The 12,849-nt window shown below is 38.0% G+C and overlaps 1 protein-coding gene across 2 annotated transcripts; it reads left to right on the forward strand.

Annotated features, from left to right (window-relative positions):
- Positions 1-261: 261 nt before the first annotated feature.
- rab5ab (RAB5A, member RAS oncogene family, b) lies at positions 262-11,377 on the forward strand. Of its 2 annotated transcripts, none has more exons than XM_037784821.1 (6): positions 262-461; positions 4,422-4,648; positions 5,947-6,098; positions 6,915-7,037; positions 7,301-7,394; positions 9,501-9,639. In XM_037784821.1, the coding sequence occupies exons 2-6, from the start codon at positions 4,483-4,485 to the stop codon at positions 9,614-9,616; spliced, it is 651 nt and encodes a 216-aa protein (XP_037640749.1). In that variant the 5' UTR covers positions 262-461; positions 4,422-4,482; the 3' UTR covers positions 9,617-9,639. The 2 variants fall into 2 exon arrangements, with proteins under 2 accessions (XP_037640749.1, XP_037640750.1); XM_037784822.1 differs by having other exon boundaries at positions 264-457; positions 9,501-11,377.
- Positions 11,378-12,849: the final 1,472 nt, after the last annotated feature.

Here is a 12,849-nt window from a genome sequence, read left to right on the forward strand (position 1 = left end):
AAAGTTACTATCTATCTATCTATCTATCTATGTAAATTAATAGTCAATCACAAATATGACGAATAATCGTTTTGCTATTTATTTATATTAAAGTACTGGACAGACTGCTTTTAACTGCTTATTTTCGACCTAATATATCGTCTTAATAGTCTTTTATTTTCTGTGTCTTGTAGTTGTTTTTTGGATATCAATAAATTGGGAATAAACCCGAGCATCTGATTGGTCCGTCTCACTATGACGTAGGCGGATTGTCAGTTCCAGTCATCCGATCTGTCATCATCCTTCGTTCAATGCGAAAAGGGGAAGTTGAGAGAAAGAAGTGGGAGAGAGACATCGAGGAGCCTTTAATGAAACATAACGTTATACTGCAGCTCGCTGGATGATCCACACACTGTGACAACAGACAACAAAGATTAACCCCAGAAGATTCACCATAACTGGCTCTCTCTCTTGTTTGGTAGGTGAGTAGCTGATATTTACTAGCTAATGGAGCTAACCTGCGGGCTCCTCCCGATGCGGCCACGGCCTCTGGAAGGGAGGCTGGGTCCACGCGTCATCAATGCGTCATATCTCCGGGGTGGTTTAGCGCATGCGCAGTAGAATCTGGTGCGCCAATACGCAGCTTGAGTTACACTAAGCATGCGCGAAACTCCATATCGCAATACCAGTGTCCTTACCTTCTTTCTATAGGCCGTGCAGTTATAGCTAAACAACGTTAGCTTCACTGTGTTAGCCACAGTGGAAGGGCCAAAGCTAGTTAGCATTGTAACTTAACGTTGTGAATCCGCATCAGTCGTCATGTTTATATTACACTACGTTAACCTACGTTTATAATATATAACTGTGACTCTTGTGTTTAGTCCACTGATTGAGGAGAGAGTTCACTATATTAATGCTAAGCTAAGGTTAGCTAGCTAGCTGTCACATTAGCTGTACACACCCTAAACTAGCATCATGTTGTGTTCTCTCAGTATTTACTTATTTGCACTGTGGTTATTTGTTATATATTACAAATATTTGTACATATTTCTTATATTCTCATTTTATTAGTTTATATTTCTTTACATATATTGTGTTTATGTACATAACTTACATGTTACTTACATGTTACTTACATTTCTTTATGTTTATATAAGAGACCCCCTGGGATCAATAAAGTCTCCTTCATTTTAGTATATATTTTTATCTTTGTCAATTTTATTTTACTTTATTTTATTTTACTTTATTTTATTTTATTTTACTTCATTTTATTTTATTTAACTTTATTTTACTTTATTTTATTTTACTTTACTTTACTTTATTTTATTTTATTTTACTTTATTTTCTTTTTCTTTATCTTATTTTACTTCATTTTATTTTATTTAACTTTATTTTACTTTATTTTATTTTATTTTACTTTACTTTATTTTATTTTACTTTATTTTATTTTACTTTATTTTATTTTATTTTACTTCATTTTATTTTATTTAACTTTATTTTACTTTATTTTATTTTATTTTACTTTACTTTATTTTATTTTACTTTACTTTATTTTATTTTACTTTATTTTATTTTTCTTTATCTTATTTTATTTTTCTTTATTTTATTTTATTTTACTCTATTTCTCAAACGTCATGTAGAGTTAAATGTCATATCTTAGTGTGTGTATGAGCTTGGTGTGTACGATACTACACAGATTGAAACTCTAATTTCTGTAATGCTGTGCAATATGTTGCCTTCCACTGTGTAATTGTCTGAAATATATTAATTATTTCTTTTTTTTAAGATATTTTTATGAGAGCTACAAGTTCTTTTAACACGGTCATGGAGCATATATACTGTATATTTGTATTCTGGGGGTATCGTTCCTATGCAGAGGGTAGTTTAGTTTACTTATTGACTACACTGAGGGCTACACTTTTATATTTTAATAATCGATTTATTTATTGTGTTGAGTTGAATGTGCTACTTATTTTGTACTGTAATTACCTTGGTGCAAATGGAAAAAAAACTCTTGAATCTTGAAACAAACATTACACAGGTGAAATGATGTTTTTTGATAGGTGTTGTGCTGACTTAGAGGCTCTGAACTTAAATAGGTAGCTTTGTTGCTACAGCTAGCAGTCATTACTCTGCTAATTCGAGACAGGCAACAACAACACCACAGGTTATTTGTGGTTTAACTCTGTGTCGTAACAAGATTCCCACGAAGTTGTTGGTCATATTATTGGAATGATGCTGTGTTTTTCTTGGTTGGTTGGTTGTAATAATAATAATATCCCAAGGTACAGGGAGAAGCTGATGTTGTCTGGTTAATCTGGTTTATGTTGTTATTCACCTTAAAGATTCAAGATATTTATTGTCACGCCGGTTATACAGTTACACATTCGTGTGAAATACTTTTTTGCTGGAGAGCTCCATTAAAACAATAATAAGTTATATTACATTTACATTACAATTATAAAAGGAAATACTTTGTACAAGGGCATATTAATAACATATACATTAAGAAAATATATACAGTATAAGATATATTTTTGTGTGAGAAGGTGTCGTATGAATTATCTATTTAAAAGTCTGATGGCCTTAATAACAGGTTATTTGTGGTTAACTCTGTGTCGTAACGCGTTTCCTACGAAGTAGACAGTCATATTATTGGACTGACGCTGTGTTTTCTTGGTTGGTTGGTGGTAATAATAATAATATCCCAAGTTACAGGGAGAATCTGATGTTTGTCTGGTTAATCTGGTTTATGTTGATATTCACCTTAAAGATTCAAGATGTTTATTGTCACGCCTGTTATACAGTAACAATCGTGTGAAATACTTTTTTGCTGGGAAGCTCAATTCAAATAATAATACGTTATATTACATTTACATTACAATTACATTACAATTATAGAAGGAAATACTTTGTACAAGGGCATATTAAGAACATATACATTAAGATCATATTCAGTATATACAGTATAAGATATATTTTTGTGTGAGAAGGTGCCGTATGAATTATCTATTTAAAAGTCTGATGGCCTGGGGGGACAAAACTGTTCCTCAGTCTGCTGGTGTGAGTCCTGGGGGTCCTGTATCTTCTACCAGAGGGCAGGAGGGAGAACAGGCTGTTGTCGGGGTGTGTCGTGTCCTTAATGACCCTCAGAACCTCCTGAGGCACCGCCGGGTGTACAGCTCCTTAAATATAGCTAAATAGAAAACCTGTCTGTAACTTAACCTTGAAACATATTCCCATAATGTGCCCAGACTCGTGTGTGACTAATCCCCCTTTTGTGACAGTCTGCCTCACATAACTTTAAAGCTACAAGCAGGAGTTGCCAGAGGTTTTGTTGTTGCAGTTACACCAGTTGGTCGACTGTTTTTTTACTTTTCTAGATGTTGCAGTTAAATTTGGTAAACAGGTGAGAAGCTTTTGGGAACTTTGGAAGCAGAAGTTCAGATGTCAAAATGTTGGGGTCAGGAGGAACTCTCACTACAGTGTGAGCCAAACCCTCGCATGTCTTTTGTCCTACCTGTTACACTTATTTGCTTAGCTAGTTATGGCAAGCAACCAACTATTTTTTTGAAGAGGAAAAAAAGTGTGGCTGGTAATGTGAAACTCTTGTTGACTCAGTGTGTAGTGAACTACAGTAATTTTCCCTACATGGTCATTATGTCATCCGTTACATTTTTGGCCTCCGGGTTTTGACTGCTTGTTTTATGGAACAACAGCGTAAAACATATGACATTTAAATTTCTCAATATTTCCTCCATTCTACAAAGATAACACACATAAACATTTTAGTTTCTAAACAACGCTTTTTAAGTCGACAATTTCTGAAATCATATACTTCCAAATAGTATTTTTTTGTCAAAATTTTACATAAAGTAAGGTAGAACATATTTTGAAATCTCGATTGAACCAAGAATGATCTTGAGTTAACAGTACACGCGTACGGTATGAGTTATAAGAAATGACAGCTACAACGTTAACCAGGTATGCTGCTTTAGTAAATTTCATTTTTGGAGTTGCTCATACCACGATTTGGGAAGTGGTATTGGTCATTAATGAGCTGCATACCTGGACTTTTTTACTTTGTAAGAAACTTATGAAGTTAAGCAGCAGCATTTTCTACATAAAACCTAGGCCTGGTTGTGTTTGCTTGTACGTTTTTTTTTATGTTCTCTGTACTATGTCCACTAAGTTTAAGGCTCATTCACCTACAGATAAAAAACTTATGATTTTAAAATAGGTAGCATGATTTAAGGCTAAATAAAACAACAATCAATTTGCGCTTGTCTTGTAATAATGATTCATATTTGCAGACAGTAAAATGTTGCTTAATTTCTTATAAACTTAGCAAACCTGTAAAATTCAATCTCCTGACATTGATTTTTGAATCTTTTAGACTTTTTATGTGAAACTGATTGCTTTCTGTTCTCTCTCCTGCTCAGGTATTTTCTACAGGTTTCCACAGTACGTCAGCGTCCAGAGGAAGAGACCGGGCAGTGTGACATGGCAGGTAGAGGCGGAGCTACACGACCCAATGGGCCAAACGCAGGCAACAAGATCTGCCAGTTCAAACTTGTGCTTTTAGGAGAGTCAGCCGTGGGGAAGTCAAGTCTTGTACTTCGTTTCGTCAAGGGACAGTTTCACGAATTCCAAGAAAGCACAATCGGAGGTATGTATCTTTGTTGTTCTGGCGTTTTTCCTGTGAACAGGCCTTGGAAATTGTATGCAAGGATATTACTGGCAGAGACTTCCAATGAGTCACACAGTGGACTGAGCATTGAATATTGAGATCACCCTCATAAGGGTGCAAGCAAATAGCTGTCACAAGAGTCATAGTTCCCAGTAAGTAAATACGAAAACAATTAATTTGAGAAGAAGGGAAATGAAGAATAGATGGAGAATTGTGAGTGTGAAAATGGCCAGTAGAAACAGAGAACTGAAGAAATAATTGAACTATAAAGCGAGGAATCTCTGTATGTACGTACGTATGTCCTTCGCATATCTTGTGAACCGTTCATCCAGTCTATTTCACACTTGACGGGTGTATTGCTGGGGACCCGAGGATGTGCAGTGTCGAACTTGGTGCAATTTGAACACGCGACATGTTCAACATTAATAAACTTTGAATAAACGAGCGATAGCAGTCTGTGCGGGGGCGGGGCTTCAGGGCTCTGCGGACTGAGTCGATCATGTCGTCCATAGCGGGCCTTTACAGGCTGCAGCTCATTGACTGCAGTTCGCTTTTGCTGCTGGATACTCAATATACTAACGTTACAACCAAACTCTTCTTCACTTCCCCGGAATCAATGAGCGGTTTTCAAAATGCTCCAAACAGGCACGTCCCGACAACACTTCCAGCAACAATACCGCGAGATAAGTCACACCCCAAACAGGCACTGCACTAGTTAGGTGAATTCCTGGACCTCCATATCTAAATCCTGGTGTGTTCAGCAGTTTATGTGAGATTAAAGCAGTCAGTTATCATCTACATAATCTTACACTGATTGCCCTTTGGCAAACATGCTGCTTACTGGATATGGTTGAATCAAATTCCAGGTTTGTGACCCAAAGGTTGCTGTTATGATACCCAGAACAGCAAAAGTGAAGTTGTACTGGGCAGTTTCCTGGTGTGAGTGTGTGTAACTGACTGAATGTGAACAGGGTGTTTTGCTGTCAATTAATCTTTCCAGAGGAAATAAAAATTAAAACTAAATGTGAGTGAATCTCACCCTACTTCATGCTTCAGCACCCATCCAGTTTTTGGATTATCAGTATAAAACATGTTTGATATCTCTAGGGCCCGCTTTTCCAAAATGTGGACTAAGTCAACCAGATAATCCTTCTAGTATGTGTGTTTATGCCTCCAGCATTGGTCTTAAATTATTGCCTTCGCAGAAACACGTTTTGTGTGTCTCAGTAGCTAACATGCCCATTTGTCACTGGCTCCTCTGCTTTGTGCACCTGCAGCTGCCTTCCTGACTCAGACGGTATGTTTGGACGACACAACAGTCAAGTTTGAAATCTGGGACACAGCTGGTCAGGAGCGCTACCACAGTCTGGCTCCAATGTACTACAGAGGTGCCCAGGCAGCCATTGTGGTGTATGATATAACAAATGAGGTGAGTTAGGTGCCAGCTTTTCTGTCATGTGGTTGCTGTTGACCAGCGCTGCTTTCACTAACCGTAGCTGGAATGACATTGTTGTGAATGAGGAAGAGAGATAGTGGCCGTTTCCAGTTAAAAATGTCTTAGTAACAGTCAGGCCAAAAAAAAAACCCAACTTATTTTGGTATCTTGACAAATTTAGAAATGACAACACAGTTGTGTTACAGACAATGTATTTAGACCTAATTAGTCACTTAACTCCGAAAGGGTTGGCATGACAATGCTCACAAATATGTGTAAATATACCTTATGTGCTGATAGATTTGATTACAAAGAGAACATAATGGACTTTGTTAACCTCCACAAAGTTTATATATTTAACAGCGAGTGTCTTCTAGTATTAAAGATGTTGATTAAATCTGAAAACAGCCTTAACATCGGAAAAACAGCTGCGTCTACGGCAGCAGCTGATTTAGTTATATTCTATTTGTAAATTGTGCTTGAAAGAAGTCACAAAAATGGGATGATGATCTTTTTAAAGACAAGGTCTTGAACAAAGATATGTCCTTCTCTTCAAAACTCAAAGAACAAGCATGTCACCCACGTTTCATGTACTTTACTTTAGTTTCATATTTCATCAAATGCGTAATTTTTTAATGTGCCTCTGTTCTGCACTTGATCAAAAGATGAGCAAAAGCATAGCCAGACATCACAGGAAGGCTCCTGTTGTCCTCATCTTTCCATCACATGGGGTCTTATTGTTATTTTCACTAACTGAGTCACCCTCCCCCCCCCCCCACAACCTCTCCCCCTCCCTGTTTTGCTTGCCAGGAGTCATTTGTACGGGCGAAGAACTGGGTTAAAGAGCTTCAGAGACAAGCCAGTCCAAACATTGTAATAGCTCTGGCTGGGAACAAGGCTGATCTCGCAAACAAGAGAGCACTGGACTTCCAGGTTTGTGTCATTTTAAGTCATTATTAATTAATTAATTATGTAAACAGAACCAGAGAAATCTTTACAAATACATTGGAAGTTGTCAAAGTCTGTTGAAGCTAATATAAAACATTCACAGACTGAAACATTTTGCCAGATTAACACAATCTCTGTCTGACTGATCAGATCTACTACTTTGCTTCCTCCACATTTAGTTTTTTGACTATGCAAACTGTGAGGTCATTCTAATGAATGATGTCCTGATGTTGGTTTCTCTTTCGTAGGATGCACAGTCATACGCAGATGATAACAGCTTGCTTTTTATGGAAACATCAGCAAAGACCTCTATGAACGTCAATGAGATATTCATGGCCATTGGTAAGTGTCTCTTACATCTTAAACTCCCTAATCTTATCTATATGCAGATTTTAGCAATTATCATTAATATATATATATAAATAAATAAATTAGGGCTGTCAAAGTTAATGTGATAATAACGGGCTAATGCAAATTCATTTTAACGCCGCTAATTTCTTTAACGCATTAACACAATCCATCTTCTGGAGGTTATATCAGGCTCAGTTTTAACGCTAGAGTAAAGATACTGATATCATATGAAACTAGAAAACCTAAGGATGATATTGTAGGGTTGACCACATAAATATTAATAACACGTTGTTGCCAATTTGTTTTGACGACACAAATTTCTTTAACATATTAACGCAATCGATCTTTCGGAGGTTGTAGCGGTATCCATTGGTACCAACCATGTCATACTAGCTTGTTGTAAGGGAGCTTAAATAACACTCCAAACTTGCGCTAAATTTTGGCGAGGAAAAAATTGTCAAAGCCATTTTTCAAAGGGGTCCCTTGACCTCTGACCTCAAGGTATGTGAATGAAAATGGGTTCTATAGGTACCCACGAGTCTCCTCTTTACAGACATGCCCACTTTATGATAATCACATGCAGTTTGGGGCAAGTCATAGTCAAGTCAGCACACTGACACACTGACAGCTGTTGTTGCCTGTTGGGCTGCAGTTTGCCATGTTATGATTTGAGCATATTTGTTATGTTAAATGCAGTACCTGTGAGGGTTTCTGGACAATATGTGTCGTTGTTTTGTGTTGTTAATTGACCAATAATAAATATATACATACATTTGCATAAAGCAAACATATGTGTCAACTCCCATGTTGATAAGAGTATTAAATACTTGACAAATCTCCCTTTAAGGCACATTTTACACAGATAAAAAAATGTGCGATTAATTTGCAATTAATCACGATTAACTATGGACAATCACATGATTAAATATTTTAATCGATTGACAGCCCTAAAATACATCTAAAATACCATCTGCCCTACTGTTGGAGCCCTGATACACCAATCTCCTGAGCAGCTGTGGACAGACAGTGGGGCATTCAGGCTGTTCTCTTCAACCCGTAGAGTTGGGGAATATCATGTGTACACAAATGCATTCAGGCGATCACTGTCACTGAGGAACTGGACCAATGAAAAAGCCACTGCAGGATATGGATACTGGAGGCCAGGCTTGAACTGAAATCAAAAGTTCACTTAGGTGAACTGGTACTTACCACTCTTTATGGAAACCTCCTGGTGGTTGTTGTTGAAGTATTTGTGCATTTGGTCAGACCGGAAGAGACGTAGGGTTGGCTCGGCCTTCAGCTTGTCTAGAGGACTCTGTGGCCTTTGAAGAATGCACTATCTGAAAGCTGTAGCACATTTAGCATTTGAAGAACACACTGTTTTCTAGCAAAAAGCAATCGCATAGTTTTCTTGCAAAATAAGGCCCGTCAGCTCACAATGTGAAGTAGTTTGAGGTGTAGAAACAGTGTTGCCAGTAGATAGTTTGTCTATGAGAGAGTCCTCTCCACACCCACACTCCAAACAAACACTCATGTTGCCTGATTAGACTTCTCAAGCGCAGGCTGTGCTTGATTGACAGATCCTCATTTTCCTGTTAGGGCGGGACAAATGACAACGTTATTATTGTTAGTGCGTTGCGTTGACTCGTAATTCCAAAGTAAATGAAAACACCTGTGTGGGTGTGCCGGGCCTTAAAGGGACCTTTATCCAAAATGGTTGTTTGTTATGTGTTTGTTAGAAAAAATAAATTATTATAGTGGAAACCCTTTAATAGGAATAACCCCTTGAGATGTACCATCTCATTTTCAAGGGCAATAATACAATATATGCACAATTAGACAAAACATTTAACAAAAAAAAACAAAACAGATAATTTAACGAAACAACATAATACAGCCGGTATGAGAAAAATAAAGCGTTTTTTGAACTTTAAAGCATGTAAACATGTTCTAGTAGAAACCCCAAATACAAGTATGAACCCGGAAATGAGCATAATAGGTCCCCCTTCAAGAATTAATTTTTGTTGTCATCATAGGTGGGGTTATCTGATTATCTATGGTGATATCATCACTGATGTTGTTGCTGTGTCATTGTAGCAAAGAAGCTACCCAAGAATGAGCCTCAAGCGGCCGGAGCCAGCAGCGGGCGGAACCGGGGAGTGGACCTGACGGAGACGGCTCAGCCCACCAGCCGCTCCTGCTGCAGTAACTAACCCAGCTCTTCCTGCTCATCCTTCCCACACATACCCCCCCTCTCCTCTACCCCTCCCCTTCCCAACTGAACATCTGGACATCGGGCTCCTTGGCTTCCTGACGTCACACCTGACCGTCAACCTCACTCCCCCTGGAATAGCTAAAAGACTCTGTATAGCTGCATTTCTAATACCTTTTTTTTTTTTTTTTTGTTGATGTTCTTTTTTTTTTTTTTTTAACTTTTTTTAAGAAGTGTATATCAGTATAATGGATGCATGTATCACTACAACGCCTAAAAACACATTTTTATCTCTTATTCAGTTGGAAAACTAACCCCGATTTTAGAAAGACGAGCGAGTGAGAAACCTGTGAACGTGTGATTGTGTCGTGTGATTTGCTGATGAGAAAGTGTAGCCTCATTCGTCACTTCACAGGGTCGACTGGATGCGAATGATGTTGCCTGCGATACTGTTTGTGCGCGGCGGGTTAAGTTACGCTCACAATGAGAAGAAAACCAAATTGTTAACATCTTGAGACGCCCGGCTTCTCATCTGTTGTGAGGCATCTGTGTGTTGAGACGGTGCCAGAGAGAGGACTGATGTGCACAGAAGAATCCCCTCCCTCCCTCACATCTGTTACACGAGAAGACATCTTCATCCAAGGCTCCTAGTGGAAAGTGCGGAAAATAAATTTGGTTCTGTCCAGTTTTTAAAAAAAAGTTGGAAAGTCTTTTGCGAATATTGAAAAAAAAAATATATATCTTGATACACATCTGGCTTCCTATTATTATGTGCATCCATCTGTAGAGCAATATGGGCTTGTCACGTTGCTGTGAATCATATTGAACAACAAAGTCTTCGTGGTGTGGAAAACATGGGAGTTTTGGAACATCAGGAACACCTTCAGGCCAGGATTTTTTTTAAATTTCATTATTTAACAAATGCTTTTCATGTTCATCACAGGAGTTAAAGTGTTGACACTGATATGGCTTCACATGGAAAAGAAAACCAACAGGAAACTGTGGAACATCCTGCTTTGTGAGCTGCAAAGACTTGAACATACGACTAGTTCGTTGTTAAACTCTTGTCTTTGTTAATCTGCTCTGTTTCTGTCCAGGCCAGTAGTCAACCTGCATCAATATTTGGGTGATCTCAATCAAAGGGGGGATTGTTTTATAGAATAGAGTTCAGACAGCACACAAACAGAGAATTTGGACTACCACCCATTGTCACGAGTCTGTGGAAAAAAAACTATACTCTAATGTTGTTATAGGGTGCAATGTTGTCTTCTTCCTCCTTTAGCACAGCTTGCAGAGCTCGTGAGCTCACAAGGAAATCATGTAGAGGTTCCGAACAATTGTACAGTTCAATATAGGTCTGCTTTTGTTTTTTTTCTCCATCCTAGACCGTGTCAGAAACTGGTCACATGTTAAGCATTGGTGGTCTTTTTAGGTATATGTAGTGTTATTAACAAAATCCCTCTCTGGTGTCTTGTTACTTTTTTCTCAGAAAATGGTCCATGGTCATGTTTGAAAGGAACTTTTATTGCATTGCACAGTGTTGATCATGTTTTAATTAATGACTGCCCTTCGATTTTATACGACGGACTGTATTGGACTTGCTAACCTACAGCTATGAGCAGGTAGCATAATTAACCTAACTGGTGGTCTCTCTTACAGCTTAATGAATTTTAATGATGTAAAACAGCATTACTAGTGATGGGCTGATCAGTTTTGAGTGTCTGAATACAACTTAATAAATTCAATAAAGAGGTTTCTTGTACGTCTTCTTGCTCTGAATGTCAGCGGCACCACATGCAAAAGAAGTTAACATTCTGCTTTTTATTAGAAATTCAAATTCCATGTTACTCATTAAAACCCTTGAGTAGTATGACCACAGCCGAGATGTTTGTCTCTGATTACGAAACAGCTGTCACCACAAAATCTGCACAGATCTGAGCTTTAATGTTGTCACGGTCCTCAGGAGGATTGTGAGAAACTAGAGCTGCAATGATTAATAGATTGGAAGACAATTAATCAAGTATTTAATTTCAAGGCTAAGAGTCTGCAGCCATGCAAGCTGCTCTGTGAGGCTGTATTTAGGCACAGTGCATGCTTTCAGCTAGGGCTGGGCGATATGGAGAAAATCAAATGGTCCCATATTTTTGACCAAATACCTCGATATCAATATTGCGATGATGTTGTAGGGTTGACAATTGGTTCTTTTACAAAATATTTGCAAAATGAAATTTTTCATAATTAATCATCAGTAATGTGGATATACTGTAATGACTAAGTGGGTAAATGCAAATAATAGAACAGACCAGTCTGGTAAGGTCAGAAAAATGCATCACTTAACTGTAATGCAGCCTTTAAAAGAGTTTATTTAAAGGTCCCATATTATAAAAAAGTGAGATTTTCATTTTTTTCTTTATTATAAAGCAGGCTTAAGTCCTATATGAATACTGTGAAAGTATCGAAACACTCAATCCACAGGGAAATACACACAGCCCGTATTCAGAAACTCTGCATTTGAAACAAACCGTCAGGATTTCTGTCCATTTGTGATGTCACAAATATACAATATTTAGACCCTTGACATAATTTTAAACGTAAACATTCTAAATGTGTCCCAGTTTATTCCTGGTTGCAGTGTATGTGAATGTCATCGGCTGACACGTAGTACACACGGACCCAAGCTGTTGCCTAGCAACGCAATTCTGTTGCAATTCTGTTGCAATTCTGTTGCAATTCTGTCAAAATGTGCTAAAACGGAGCATTTCAGACCGAGGGGTAAATACAGGTATATTCAGGCAGACAATATGAGGAAAATAAAGGTTTTTTTGAACATTACAGCATGTAAACATGTTCTAGTAGAAACACAAAATACAAGTATGAAAATAAAAATGAGCACGATATGGGACATTTAAGAGTCAAAAAGACCATAAAGCAGGTTATGCTTTAGGGCGTGGCTACCTTGTGGTTGACAGGTCGCTACCATGGCGTTCAGCTTTCGATTGTACTGAGCTCCACCCTCTCGTGTCACCTCTGGTTGCAGAAAAACCAAGATGCCGAACTCGAGGCTTCAAAACGGCAGTCGACACACCAATGGGTGATTTCATTGTGACTACGTCCACTTCTTATATATGGTTAGATCTTTCTTGCCTGAGAAACGCCCACATCTTTCAAACTCTACACCCCCAGTTTTCACAGGTTGAGTAACAGCTCTCGCCGTGAGAATTAAAGTGTAAAGTC

The sequence above is a fragment of the Sebastes umbrosus genome, chromosome 11 (assembly GCF_015220745.1).
Source record: "Sebastes umbrosus isolate fSebUmb1 chromosome 11, fSebUmb1.pri, whole genome shotgun sequence".
Classification (NCBI taxonomy): Eukaryota; Metazoa; Chordata; class Actinopteri; order Perciformes; family Sebastidae; genus Sebastes; species Sebastes umbrosus.